The following is a 14939-nucleotide window of genomic DNA, read 5'->3' as shown; positions in this document are numbered from 1 at the left end:
ATTGTTATTTAGAGGCTTTCATATGTGACCATATTTATACATGTAGTGGAGTGATGTTCCTGCTCACCCATGCTGTCATAGTGAATTAGCGTGTAATCATAAATGTTGAACACAAAAGAGCATAGGCTTGAATGAAAGGGAGAATGCAAAGAGGATATAGAAGATTCTTCTCCCTTTGTTGTTCATTCCTATACATAGAATGGGGAAAAAATCATTTTAGATATCTCAATTTACACCTAAAGAGTCACATGGGATGTGAATTTGGCCATTTCTTTTCATTAAAAGATTTCTAAGTTATCTTATAAGCATACTCCTGTGAAGTAGTTGGCAATATTATCATCCTTATTATAGTGAGGAGTAAATGGAAACACTGACATACCAAATCATATTTTTATTTTCCATTCAGAAATGTCCTGCTAGTTCACAGGCCAGTATTAAGTTTATGAAGCTCAGTGAATTTATGTGATTTGCCTAACCTTAGGGGAAGAATTTGGCAGAGCATCAAGGCTCCCTGAGTCTTGTCTGCTTTACTTATTTTATCTTCCTACCTCCTCTCCCCCACACATTCTTACCCTCAGCTCAGCTATTCAAAATTATACGTAATTAATGTTTTAAAAGTCCTGTAAAATGTCGGGTTGCAGGCTCGATCCCCAGTAGGGGGCATATGGGAGGCAGCCGATAAATGATTCTCTCTCATCATTGATGTTTCTATCTCTCCCATTCTCTTCCTCCCTGAATTCAATAAAAATATTAAGAAAAAAAGAATTAAAAGTCCTGTAAGAGAACCTCAAATGACATCATTCTTAGTTCTTAATTAGGAATCAAATGATAGTTAACATTTTTTAGAATAATTTCTTTTGTATTAAAATACACCTCATTTGAGTGGAATCATATAATATTTGTCCTTTTGTAATTGGCTTGTTTTACTGAGCATAATGTTTTCAAGGTTCATCCATATTGTAGTATGTGTCAGAATTTCCTTTTTTTTTTTCCCCTTATCCTTACCCAAGGATATGTTTTTATTGATTTTAGAGAGAGAGAGAAACATCAATCAGTTGCCTCCCGTACATACACTGACCAGAGATCAAATTACAACCTAGATATGTGCCCTGACCAGAATTGAACCCCCAACCTTTTGGTGTATGGGATAACACTTCAACCAATTGAGCCACCCAGCAAGGGCAGAATTTCCTTCCTTTTTAAGGTTGAATAATATTCCATTGTGTGTATGTATATGTGTATGTGTGTACCATTTTGTTTATTCATTCATCTGTTGATGGACATTTGCATTACTTGTATTTTTTGGCTATTGTGAACAATACTGCTGTGAACAGGGGTGTACAAATATCTGTTCATGTCCCTGCTTTCAGTTCTTTGGGGTATATACCAGAAGTGGAATTGCTGAGTTAGATGATAATTCTATGTTTAATTTTTTGAGGAATTGCCCAAGTGTTTTCCATAGCAACTATATGATTCTATAGTACCACTAGCAGTGCGAGTAAGAGTTCTACTTTCTCTGCATCCTGACCAACACTTATATCTGTTGTGGTTTTTGTAGTAGCCATCCTAATAGTTGTAAAGTGATATCTCATTGTGGTTCTGATTTGCATTTCCTTAATATTAGTGCTGATCTTAATATTAGTGATGTTGGGCATCTTTTCATGTGTTTATTGGCCATTTGTGTATTTTTGGAGAGATGCCTATTTGAGTTCTTTGCCTATTTTTGAGTGCTCCATTTTTTTTTAAACCAAGGTAGTAACCACAAGAGCTGCTTATAACTTTACAGAACTATCAGAGATGTATCACTTTTAATTGCTAACTATTACTGGTAGCAGGTGAGTATATACTTTAGGAAAATAGCCCACATATCAAATTAAGTTTTGTCTGTACTTCCTTTATAATATGTTTTATTCATCTCTTCTTCTCTGTTCCTATTAACATTATCCTAATCTGCTTGACATCATCTCATGCTTGTATTACAGTTGTATCTGGATAAAAGAATGGGTTCAAAACAAAACAAAACATGTAAAAGCATATAGGAGGTGCTTAATTTAATAATTGATATCTTGACAGTGAGCTCAGTTCTAATAGATGGTAAATAAGAATAGATGGTCATAAATTCCTCTAGTAAGTTTGCTCTTCCTTACCTTTTCTTTAGTCCTTCCCCTTCAATTTAACAAAGATTTATGATGCATAGGACCTAGATCTGAGTTCTTTCACTCGAGCTGTTCACACAGTGGTAAGGACAAGTGGTCAACTTGTCCTTACTGAATTAGCTAAGTGATTTCTTTGATTTCTCCAATCTTCTCTGTTAATTTTTTTTATGATTCTTATAAATATTTTCAGCTTTTGATTATTGGATACCTGAATTATCTGAAAATTACATTTCCCACAATAAAATATGGTTTAGATTCTCACTAAACTGTTAAACTGGGAGACAGCAATCTAATTCTCACTTTCACGTATTTCCTTGCACTACTTAGATCAGCCTAGGACTTAAACTAGAAGCCTTTAAATCCAAACATTTAGTTTCATTCTCTAGGAATTAACCAGCAATAATAAAGCAAAAATATTTTAAATAGTTAATAACAGGGTGGGGTTTTGTTTCCTTCTGAAAGGTAGTATTGCATCTTTTAAAAATATATATATTTCTTTATTGATTTCAGAGAGGAAGGAAGAAGGAGAGAGAAAGAAACATCAATGATGAGACGGAGAATCATTGTTCAGCTGCCTCCTGCACGCCCCCTACTGGGTATCGAGCCCACAACCTGGGCATGTGCCCTTGGCCAGAATCGAACCTGGGACCCTTCAGTCCGCAGGCCAATGCTCTATCCACTGAGCAAAACTGGCTAGGGCAGTATTGCATCTTAACAGCATTTCAAAATAAAGGATAAAAAAATGCTGACTGCATACTTTTAGTTTTTTATTTCTACTTTTGAAGTTTCATTAAATGCCAGAACATCTTACACACCTGTAAGTAACTAATGAGTAGGGTAACATATAGGGAGTCCCCCAAAAAATGTATACACACTTTTTTCTTATAGCTCAATTGGTGCTTCTTTCTTTTCGGATTTAACCCATTGGAATGAATAATTATTCAAAGTGGGACAACCTGTATATTCCAAAACTAAATAAAAATACTCTTTTGGGGTTATCTGACATTTTTACTTGTTCTTACCTCTATTATTGCTTCATTGAGAATTTATATTATATTGATTTCAAATAGACTTTGAAAAGATATAATTAATTCTTTAAACCAGTTTAATTAATTTCAAGAAATAATGTTATGTAATAGGCTAATATAGAAGTAATAGCAAATTTAAGTGAACCTTTTTCTAGATAAAATTTTTATATTTAATATTTAATGAACAGTAATTTCTGTAAATTGTCCATCCCTTTTATTTTTCTCACTCCTGTCACTTACTTGAAAGTCAGTAGTCAGTCATTTATGAATAGTCATTGCTAAAATATACGTTTTTGTTTTCTATACTGCAACCTTTAGCTATAATACAATCTTTTTTTCCTAATGCACAAATTCTCTAATATTTTAAATAACAATCTCTGTTTCTCAGGGATCAAGAAAGTATTTATAACTCTGTATTTGTCACTGGGAAAACTACTTTTAATTTATATTGACCTTTTTCTCCTTTGAGCATTTAGTCTGCATTCAATAAAATGTTGATGACTGCTCTTTAGAAGACAGCTGTATGAAATAAAGTATTATAAATATTCAGCTTTCCTTTCTAAGCATTGTCACCAACAGCTGGGCATCCAGTTTAGCAGAACAGATTTTGCACAGAGAGAGCCTGGCATCTTCCTGAATCAGTTTAGTGAAGGAGACAAAAAATAGTTTCATATGGATTGGGGACTTATAAAGACATAAAGCATCTGTTCTTCAGTTAAGTCATAGTCTGATAGCATTGAATTATGTTTAAAGCTACAAAAATGTGGAAAACTTGTTTCACTTTGCTCATACCTTTATTTTAATACCTAGTGCATTATTTGTGCAAATAATGTACTTTCAGTATCTCCATTGAAGGTATGTAAATTATTTTGCTCTTCTGTATAATTTTTATTAGTAGTATTTTAGAACACACAAATAAGTAATTTTTACTAAGATCATTTTATAATATGACTAATGATTGAATTATATGATAGAGCATATATAAAACCACATATGCATAAAAAGATTCATTTAAATATTTAATTATGAGTCCATCTTGAAATATGCTATTTTAAAAAGTTTCATTGTTCTGAAAATTGCTTTCTTACGGTATTTTACTTTACTTGGAGAAAGTAACTTAGAATCTTTATATATATATTACTCTTAAATATTTGGTTACTTAAAGCACATCAAGTCTAAGATTTCTTGAAATATTTTGTTTGCAGTGTTAAAAGATCACTGAAATTGGATGATCCGTTCGAAGCACATGTAAGTATTTACTTATGAATTTATAATTGCATAGTAAGATTGTGTTCTTAATTTTTTAACAGCTAATTTACCTTACTAAATATAAAAGTAATCAAAAAACATTGTAGCATAATTGCGATTGGTACATCATTTTCTGCATATAACACATTTTTGTAAATCTAATGTATGGAAGTTCCCAGCCGGCTTGAGGTTTCATTTAAGAGGCAAATTATTTAGAAATACTATGGAAATAATTTAGTAGAAATTAATTCACTATTTGTAGAAAAAATATTCTGCCACTTAAATGCACAAGAAACAATATGGGACAATGGTAATGTTTTAATCTGCATTCTATAATCTTCTATAATATCTGAAATAAAAACATTAACAGCATTTTTATATCAAAAATGTAATTACCTTTTTCAGCTACACTGGCATGATTAAACAATAAAATACTAACACTGTAATAAATTTCACCATGGTTGTCACAATAAAAATAAAATTGTACTGTTGCTATTACTTTTTGTAAATCTAGTCATAGCACGTTCCCAATGCCAGCATATCATGACATATGTTAGTTTATTATCTTTTCATACCAATATGGATCTAGATACAAACACTAATACTGAGATACTTATGGCCTCAGTAATCTTAAGTGCAAATAAATTGGTGAGAAAGTAAATTAAAACAAATAGCTAGTCAATAAATAGGCTGCTACAAAATCCCATAGGAGAATACCATTTCAAGAAATGGTTTTATATGGAATTCTTTTTTGGAAGACTCACTGGTATTTTAACAGTTTACCATTTTTAAAAGTTCCTAAATGCTGTTTTAAAAAATTTAAACAAAGGTGGCAAAATACTGCAGTGCCACTAAAAAAAATCATTAGCAGTGTAATTAGCAATTTAGGATACCATTATCCAACTTGCTCTGTACAGAATGCAGCTGTGACTGTAATTCTGCATCTGTTTCTTTGGTCAAAATGGTATTTGGGTAGATGAGTAGTCCAGCTTGAAATGGAATACTGTTCTTTCCTGCCCCAAAACTGTTCTTTGGGAGATGGTAACATTATTCGAATGAAAAAGAATAGCCATTTAGGAATTTATCCTCTTTGTGAAGTACAATTGTCGTCATGGCAGGCTTTCTGTCCTTTTCTTTCTTTCTTCCTTTCCTTCCTTTCCTGCCTTCCTGCCTGCCTTCCTTCCTTCCTTCCTTCCTTCCTTCCTTCCTTCCTTCCTTCCTTCCTTCCTTCCTTCCTTCCTTCCTTTCCTTCCTTTCCTTCCTTTCTTTCCTTTCCTTCCTTTTCTTTCTTACTCTCTCTCTCTCTCTCTCTCTCTCTCTCTCTCTCTCTCTCTCTCTCTCTCCAAATTACGATGTATCAAGGAAGCCAGTGCCACAGCTAATATCCTATATTAGAAAAATACATTGCTTTGTTTGGCCCAATTCCGTACCTTTAAACCAATTGACTTAGCTTGGCCACCACCTTCTAAATACCAGTTTTCAGTATCCTCGCCTGGGCCTTCATCATTTCTCTTCTGTTTTCTGATCTGTTTCTGATATTTTCAGCTTTTGTACTCTACCTAATCATTTGTTAGCAACTCTATATTCACATTTTAGGTCTGATAGCTTTTGCGCTACTGCTAAGTCTAGTCTTCTCTCCGCAGCTACATTTATCCTTCCATCTACTCCAGAAACAACTCAGCCCTGAAACAGCCAGGCTCCCAAGAATCTACCCACATGCCAGTGATCCCATTGAGGCTGTCTTAGCCCATGCAAAGGAAAACAGACATTCAAAAAAAAAACAACCATAGAGCTAGACTTCTAAGAGTACATAATTGCTGTGAAGCTACAGTGGAACTAGTAGTAATTTTTGGTCATTTTGCCTGACCAATATGATGCTGAAGGAAGAAGGGTTTGGTGTCAAGGAGAGGAGATAGCCCTTATATGCCACTTGTTTGAAGTGGAGCCTGTTTATCTTAATCTGCTATTTCCTCTCATAGATATTGGGAATTTTTATATTCCAGTGTTCCCATGGAGTTACAGATTAATGCTCCATGATGTTAGGGCAAGTCTGCAAAAGTCATTTTTTAAATCATTCTCCTAGTAGGGGAAGCAGAGGTATGGATCATCCCCTGTGACCTTTCTTTAATATATAGGATGTATACTGCAAGTACCACTACTTACTGAACCTTCCAAATTATTTGGGGATAGTGAGGAGTCCTGAAAGTTTCAATTTATCATCACCTACAGTATTTGGGCTGCTCAAGTTCTTGTCCTCTAAGCACTGTTTTTTGATGAATTTTCATGAGCAAAGATTAATTATTTATTACAAACTGCTGCCAATACCAGTCCAGATGATGTTATACGTACAACTGGCTACCTGATTGTAGACCTAGCCAGCTTGACACAATCCCTTTCAGTCCATCTCGTAGAAGGAATGAAAGAAGCAGATGCTACGGATGGGAAGGGAAGGAGCATACTTCCTGCTAAGGCAAACTCAGTCGGCATGCTGCTAGAAATCTGGAATGGCGGTTCAGGTTTGGGGGAGGTTTGCTGATTTGGACATAGATTATTACATTACTATTGGTAGGACACTTCTAAATCTGCTTATTTCCATGGCCTATGCTTGTCTTATCTAAGACAGGGCTTCTGAGCATTAGGAACTTTTATAGCTTACACTAGAGGCGCATTGCACGAAGATTCGTGCAAGAATAGACCTTTCTTCCCCCTGGCTTCACTCCCAGCCGCCCGGGAGCCTGCAAGTCTTTGCTCTGGAGTGCCACTCCTATAGCTCCCTCTGCCCCCCGCCCTCCCTCTCATAGCAGGTGTCCCACCCTGCCTGGCTGCTCCTCACCTGCATATGCAAATTAACCCACCAGCTTTGTTGGATTAATTTGCATATTCACTCCTGATTGGCTGGTGGGTGTCGCAGAGGTACAATCAATTTGCATATTTCTCTTTTATTAGTGTAGATTCTACAGATTTACTTACTGATCTGCCTCAGCTCTATTCCTTGACCTCTCCCTCCCTCCTTCCCCTTCCCTTCTTCCTTGCTTTTTTACCTTTTTATTATGAAATTTTTCAAACATATACAAAAGTAGGACAAATGATTTTATGAACTCCCATGTTGTTTCAATAATTTTATTAATTTTGCTATATTTATTTATTTATTTATTTATTTATTTATTTATATACTAGAGGCCCAGTGCATGAGATTCGTGCACTTCATTGGGCGGGGGGTCCCTCAGCCTGTCCTGCGCCCTTTAGCAGTCCGGGAGCCCTTGGTGTGTGGGGGGGTATCCCACTGATGGCTTAGGCGCAGGGAGTGGGCCTAAGCTGCAGTCGGACATCCTTAGCGCTGCCTCGGAGGCGGGAGAGGCTCGCCAGCCATCAGTCTGGCTTGTGGCTGAGGGGCGCTCCCCCTGTGGGAGCACACTGACCACCAGGGGGCAGCTCCTGCGTTGAGCATCTGCCCCCTGGTGGTCAGTGCGCATCATAGTGACCAGTCATTCTGCTGTTCATTCAATTTTCATATTACCCTTTTATTATATAGGATATATATACACATACATATATTTATGTACGTATGTACAGTCATGCACCACATAATGAAATTTCTGTCAACAATGGGTCTCATATACAATGTCCCATAAGATTGTAATGGAGCTGAAAAGTTTTTGTCACCTAGTGATGTAGCCATCATAACATCATAGTGCAGTGCATTGCTCATGTGCTTGTGATGATTTTGGTGTAAACAAACCTAGTGCGCTGCCATTCTTATAAAATAATAACACATACAACTGTGTACAGTACATAATACATAATAATAAACAAGTATGTTACTGGTTTATGTATTTACTAATTTTATTTGTATTTTAGAGTTTTCTCTTTCTACTGGTAAAAGAAAAAAGTTTGCTGTAAGACACTATGCCATGTTACGCCAGCCACAGCTTCATACATCTCATGTTTACTTTGTCTCTTGATTGCATCATTTTTTCTGGCACTTGATTTAATCTCATGTTGTTTTGAACAGTAACATGCTATATAGGCTTGTAAGTGCCAGACATGTCATTTCATCAGAATATTCTTTAATATGCATTTCTAGTAGATAATTACTTCTTTCATGACCATAGTGCCATTACACCTTGCAAAATTAATAGTAATTCCTTAATATCTTTCACCAAGGTAATATTCCTATTTCCATGGTTGCTTCAAAATGTCCTTTTATAGTTGGCTTATTAAAAAAAGGATCCAAACAAGGTTGATACATTGTAATGGTTCTTACATATTTTAAGTCTTTTTGGAACTTTTTAAATGTTACTCTTTTTCTTGTAACTTATGTTTTGAGAAAGACAGATATTTATTTTATAAGTATCTTCCAAATTCTGGTTTGGTTAATCAACCAAAATCTTGTGGTATCCTTTAAATGATTTCTCTATTCGTATTTCCTATTTCCTATGGAAATGGTAGTTAGAGATAGAGGACTGATTAGATTCTGGTCCAAATTTTTGGTAAGAAGTGTCTCATAGGTAATCTATATAGTTCCTATTACATCACCTCAAGAGGCACAAAATGGTCTTATTGATGTTCTCACTCGTTTTTTCTACTCTTCCCTTAAGTTCATTGAGCATTCTTATGATCAGTGTTTTGAACTCTGCATCTGTTAGATTGTCTCCATTTTGTTACCGTATTTTCGGGCGTATAAGACGACTGGGCATATAGAAGATTTTCCTGGGTTAAAAAGTCATCTTATACACCAGAAAATACGGTACATTCTTTTTTTAGAGTTTTGTTCTGTTCTTTCATTAGGGACATGTTTCTTTGTCTCCTCATTTTGGCAGCCTCCCTGTGTTTGTATCTATGTTTTAGGTAGAGCTGCTATGTCTCCAGGTCTCCATAGAGTCACCTTATGTAGTAGATGTCCTGTAGACCCAGTGGCACAGCCTCCCTAGTCACCCCAGCTGGACACTCCAAGTACGCAGCATCCCCTGTGGGCTGTATGCACCTTCCTGTTGTAGTTGAGCCTTGATTGCTGTGAGCACATCAATGAGAATGATTTACCCACAGGCCGATCAATTAGGAGTACTGGCCATGACCACCATGGAGGATCTGCTTTGTAGGGACCAACTTCATGGAGCAGGACTCACTTTAGTGTGGCTCTGGTGCCCGCTGTGTTCGCCCCCTTTTTTTTAATGTAAGAGTTTATTTGAGCCAAACTGATGACATAAGCCATGGAATAAGATCTCAAATGTTCCTGAGAAAAACAGTTTTGCAGTTTCTTTTATGCATTTGAAATTAAGGAGGGAATGTGAAGATTGGAGAAAGTGAGGTGGCAATTGGTTTATATGATAGTTAACAAGAGTATGTGTTCTTTTTTTTTTATTTCAGAGAAGAAGGGAGAGAGGGAGGAAGAGAGAGAGAGAGAGAGAGAAACATCAATGATGAGAGGAAATTCATTGATTGGCTGTCGCCTGCACAACCTTACTGGGGATCAAGCATGTAACCTGGGCATGTGCCCTTGACCAGAATTGAACCCAGGACCCTTTAGTTTGATGGCCGACACTCTATCCACTGAGCCAAACCAGCTAGGGCAAGTATGTGTTCTCTTGAGGGTTAATACACCACTTGCATTTCAAAGGTGTGTTAACCTAGATCAGGGGTAGGGAACCTTTTTTCTGCCAAGGGCCATTTGGGTATTTATAACATAATTCGCTTAATATAACTCACTTAGTATAAATTCATGTTGCTATGAAAAAAGCTCCTAGATTTATTGAATTTAGATAAATCTTGGCAGGGCCAGACCAAATGATTTCTTAGGTCTTATAGGGCCCACGGGGTGGACGTTCCCCATCCCTGACTTAGGTGCACAAGAATAATGGGCAGGGCCCCCCTAAAACCTATCAGTAAAGAAGTTATAGGTCTGGTTTTTTTACTACCCACCATGACTTCCCCAGTTAGTAATTTATGATCAGATCACTCTGTGAGGTTACTTTTCATAGAACCCCTTTTTTCCTCTATGGTTGCCCCTTTTGGTCAGAAATCAGTCTGAAGGATGCATTGATGACCAACCTTTGGGTTGGATAGTGTGGTCTCACAGCAGTAGGAAGGCTCATTCCTAGGAAGTTTCAGTATTGACATTGTCTTATTCACCACTGGGGATGGGGTAATACTGTAATTATGGGATCTGAGTCAGGCAGAATATTTCCCAAAAAAAGGAAGGGCAAGTAAATGGAAGGCAGTCAGGTCTTATGGCCTTCATTGTGAACAAACACTCTTGTTCTGAACTATCATGATCCAAGTTTTGCCTTCTCATCTTTCTGTATTTGGCATTAAGTATAACATTTGCATGAGCCATGAAAGAGTATTAACAGATATCATATAAGTGCTCAGTAATCATAAACACTTGGACTACATAGAAAAATCCAAAGAACAAATATAACTATTATTATGACTAATATTAGCAGACAGGTAAAGACAATCAAACAAAAAGATTCTGAGTTCAATATCAATCTGTAGATATACAGGCCTTGGCAATGACTTGGGATAGCTGTCTGCCTTTGTGTCAGTGACTCCTCATCCTCAAGGAGTCTTTAACCTCCACAGACAGGCATAGATGTTCATTCACATTTAGGTTGGAGTGTGTCTTTTATTAGCTGTCCTTTCCAATAAATAGTATCTCCAGGTGGCAGTCAATGACCTTTAAAGTCTTCATCTCCTGATACAAAGCAAGGAGCCAGTGGGGCACAATGGGACTTTGTTTGTACCTAGCACCATATTCAGGTCCATGGGATGGTCCTGGTTGGGCTTCTTCGATTACTGCCAGTTACCAAGTAAATGTTGATGCCAAACCTGTGGAGAATTTTTATAAGAGTTTATTTGAGCCAAACCGATGACACATGCCAAGGAGCAAGATCTCAGTGCTCACTGAGTCCACCCCTTGAGTATGTTGCTTGTGGAGGTAGTTGGGTGGTTATTTGGCATGGTCTGAAGCTGTCCACTGAGTGCTCTGGCTCTGGGGACTCCTGGGAGGTGCAGGCCAAGGTCAGTCACTGAGTGTGCCATGCCTGGGGCCACCTGGCATGAGCTACAAAGAGATCTGCAGAGAGCTGCTAGTTGTGCTGGACTTGGAAGTGGCCAGGAGAGCCAAGCCATGAACCAAGGCTGGCCACCTAGTGCTGGCTGGGCCTAGGGCCTCTTAGCAAGAGGTACAAGGCTCCCCAAGGCCAGATGCTGCTTGTTTGAGAGATTTTAGGAAAGTTTGCAGCATGAGCCAAGACAAGTAGTTTGTATGGAAAAGCCACTAGAAACCGCTTACAAATGCCAGTATTCTTAACTCTTCCTGTTGTGGGATACTAATCAATAGGCCATGTCCTTCAACATTTGGGGGGTGGCAGAATGGAAAGTCTCAGATCAATTCTAGGGTCACTTTTAAGCATCTTTAAGGTTTAAAAGTTAGAGGATCTTGATACAACTTTCAGAGGGGGGAGACTTATAGAAATAAAATTGTGCCTTTATGTATATCAGTAGGCAGATTTATAAAAATTATTTATTTACTGAAAAATATTTAGTGGGATAGTATGTATTACTCTGTATTTAATAATTGTAGACATATTTTTCCTTTTAACCAACACAGATGACTAAAAAGAAAAGCAAAAGAGACACCTCAGTATTTTTAAGGTGAGGGAAGAAAAAAAATACACACACATGTGCACACACAAAGACTTATTTTATGAAAGCTAGAAAATTGTTTTCAAGGAGAAAGGTATGATCTACAGTTACAATGTTTAGATATTTGGCAATTGGAAAAAATAATTTTTTGGTGAAAATAGGAAAACAGATTGACATAAATGTACATTAGGGTAGTGACTTTCATTTCTTGTACATACACAGTGAAATAGTTCTGGACAATAAATTCTTGGAAAAGTAGGGTAGGATTGGATAAATGTCATAGTTTATGACTGAATACATATAAACAGGTGAAAACTCAAGATGGAGAGGTAATAACCACCTGATAAAGAGACTTAAAACCCTTTCACCCTACAAAAAAGATTGTGTTAGAGTTATAACTTGATATTATAGTTGGATTTTTTAAAAAGATATTGGTTACATTTGTGGCTACTATGGGTACATAAAATAAAGAATGGAATGTTTTTGTTCCCTCAATAGAAAGTATTTATCATTTAAAATCTTAACTGTAAAATAAAGTTGATGCTACAGATTTGGGAACTAATACCAAGATTATTGAAAAAATGTGACACAGCCACTATTTCTGCCATGGTGTCTTAAAAATAAAGAATAGTTGACAATGGAGAGTTATATAACTTTCAAGACAGCTATCAAGCTAAGTTCAATTCTACAATGTTGGCAACACCTCAGACCTTTCCTTTATCCCCCAAATCTACCCTATTATGTCTGTTTTACATCTAGACTTCAGGTCTTTCATAATTTTATTTTCATTTATCCAAGCCTCACCCTTTACTCTCACCAAGAATTGTTCCATGAGGTTACTGCAGCCCACTTTGATTTTCTCTCTCCGCTTAATTTCTTTAGCACACATAAAACCTTACTATCTGAGGCCAGAACATTTTATTCTATTTCTTTGTATACATTAGTTAGCAAGTGCTGGGTGATTAGTAAGCATTATAGAAAACAAGTTCAAAGGGAATTCAGAAGAGCAAGCAATTAATAGTGTGATAAGAGGTGTTTGGAAGAAGTGGATCATGAATAGGGACCTAAACCAAAGACTAAGTTCCAGGGAAGATAAGAATGAGAGGGCTAAGCCCAGATGTACATAACCTAGATACTGAGACTACAGGTGCCATTTAATATTGGATGAATGAACTAAAGAATGAATGTGTAGCCCTAGCTGGTTTGGCTCAGTGGATAGAGCATCGGCCTGCGGACTGAGGAGTCCCAGGTTTGATTCCAGTCAAGGGCACATGCCCGGGTTGTGGGCTCGATCCCCAGTAGGGGACATGCAGGAGGCAGCTGATCAATGATTCTCTTCATGGATGTTTCTATCTCTCTCTCTCCCCCTCTCCCCTTTCAGAGAAGAACTCTGAAATAAATAAAAATATTAAAAAAAAAAAAAAGAATGAATGTATAGAGTGGCTTGGCCAAATTGTTATTCTTCTTTTTTTTTTTCTATTGAATTTATTGGGGTGACATTGGTTAATAAAATTATATAGGTTTCAGTGTACAATTCTATGATACACCATCTGCATATTGTTGGACTGTTCCTTTTAAGTCATTTATTCATCACAAAGTTTTGAGCCCTAGGGTACAAAGTTGAAGAAGTGATATTTGTTTTCAGGAACTCAAATTTTAGTGGGGCAGACAGAAACTTAAAAATTTGCTAGCTCCAATAGGAAGTATGAGAACACAGAGGAGGGAGCTGCAGAGAGGATTTGTGTAAGATAGGCCAAATTCTCAAAGACCTTAAATACCATACTCAATTGTTTGAACATTATTTTGGTTATGAATAAGACAAGACACTGTGACAGAGCAACTGTGAAGGTTTAGGACATTACTGATCCTTCCTAAGATTTCCTTGTGGGATTTATTATAAAATCTGAGAGTTTCCCTGGCTTGGCCCCATTATTACTTCTGGTTCAACTGATAGCAAAAGTCAGGATATAATTGGGAGAGTCAGCTACCTCTAGCTTTATCTTGTTTGGAAATAGTATCTAGAAGGTAATAAACCTTTAATGTTAAAATTTTATAAATATCAAATCGAGATGCCCTAGTTAGTGTGGAGACCTAAAATAGCTACATAACTTGAAAAATAGTGTGCACTTTGAAGGTAATAATTGAGTATACCTAAAATCCAAAAGAAAGAACAAGAAAAAGAGTATGGGTTAAATTTTCTGAGTTTTCAAAGATATTTTCAAAGATATTTTCAAAGATCTATAACTAAACAAGTATTTTTGTCCCAAATTAATGTTTATTTCCAGTCATTGGAGCCTTCAAGAATCACAAGGAAGAGAAGTGCGACAAATTATTCTCCATCAACTGGAACTTGTCGATTGAGCCCATATGCTTCGCCCATAAGCTCTAAAGAACAAGAGCACAAAAATGGACCTACAAATGGTTAGTTAAACATTCTTTCCCACTTATTGTAATATTTTTTAGGTTATTGGTTAAATCAAAATTTTGATTTAATAATACATGGATATTACTGCAGCTGATTTTTCTCTTCTTAAAGAATTCAACATAGAAAAGGCTAGAATATAGGTATTACTTTGGACATAAATGTAAACTTTCTAGGCACTTATTTTAAAATGCTGCTGCAGACTTTGTTCCATTTCTATTCCATCCATTAAATAGAAATTATGGCCTGACTGCCTTCAGCTACTATCAATTATAATGGTTACAGATATGCCTCTTAACAAGCTATCCATCATGTGCATAAATTAAAGGGCACATAATTCAGGTACCGCTGCACTATACAGTTTAAGAATGATACTTCTAAATGTTATTTTTATACATGTTGTCCATTTAGTTTTATTCACATTTTGTGTTTCTTTAT

At 36.5% G+C, this 14939-nt stretch overlaps 1 protein-coding gene across 1 annotated transcript in view; it reads left to right on the top strand.

The window, feature by feature from the left end:
• Positions 1–14939, top strand: part of ITGB3BP (integrin subunit beta 3 binding protein) — a 48917-nt gene that overhangs the window by 3819 nt on the left and 30159 nt on the right. The window contains exons 2-3 of the mRNA XM_054720868.1: positions 4390–4432; positions 14365–14500. Of these exons, the coding sequence (XP_054576843.1) occupies positions 4390–4432; positions 14365–14500 (179 nt within the window). The remainder of the gene's footprint in view (positions 1–4389; positions 4433–14364; positions 14501–14939) is intronic.

Source organism: Eptesicus fuscus, chromosome 9 (genome assembly GCF_027574615.1).
Source record: "Eptesicus fuscus isolate TK198812 chromosome 9, DD_ASM_mEF_20220401, whole genome shotgun sequence".
In the NCBI taxonomy this organism is placed as follows: domain Eukaryota; kingdom Metazoa; phylum Chordata; class Mammalia; order Chiroptera; family Vespertilionidae; genus Eptesicus; species Eptesicus fuscus.
This window is presented reverse-complemented; position numbering and strand designations above follow the sequence as displayed.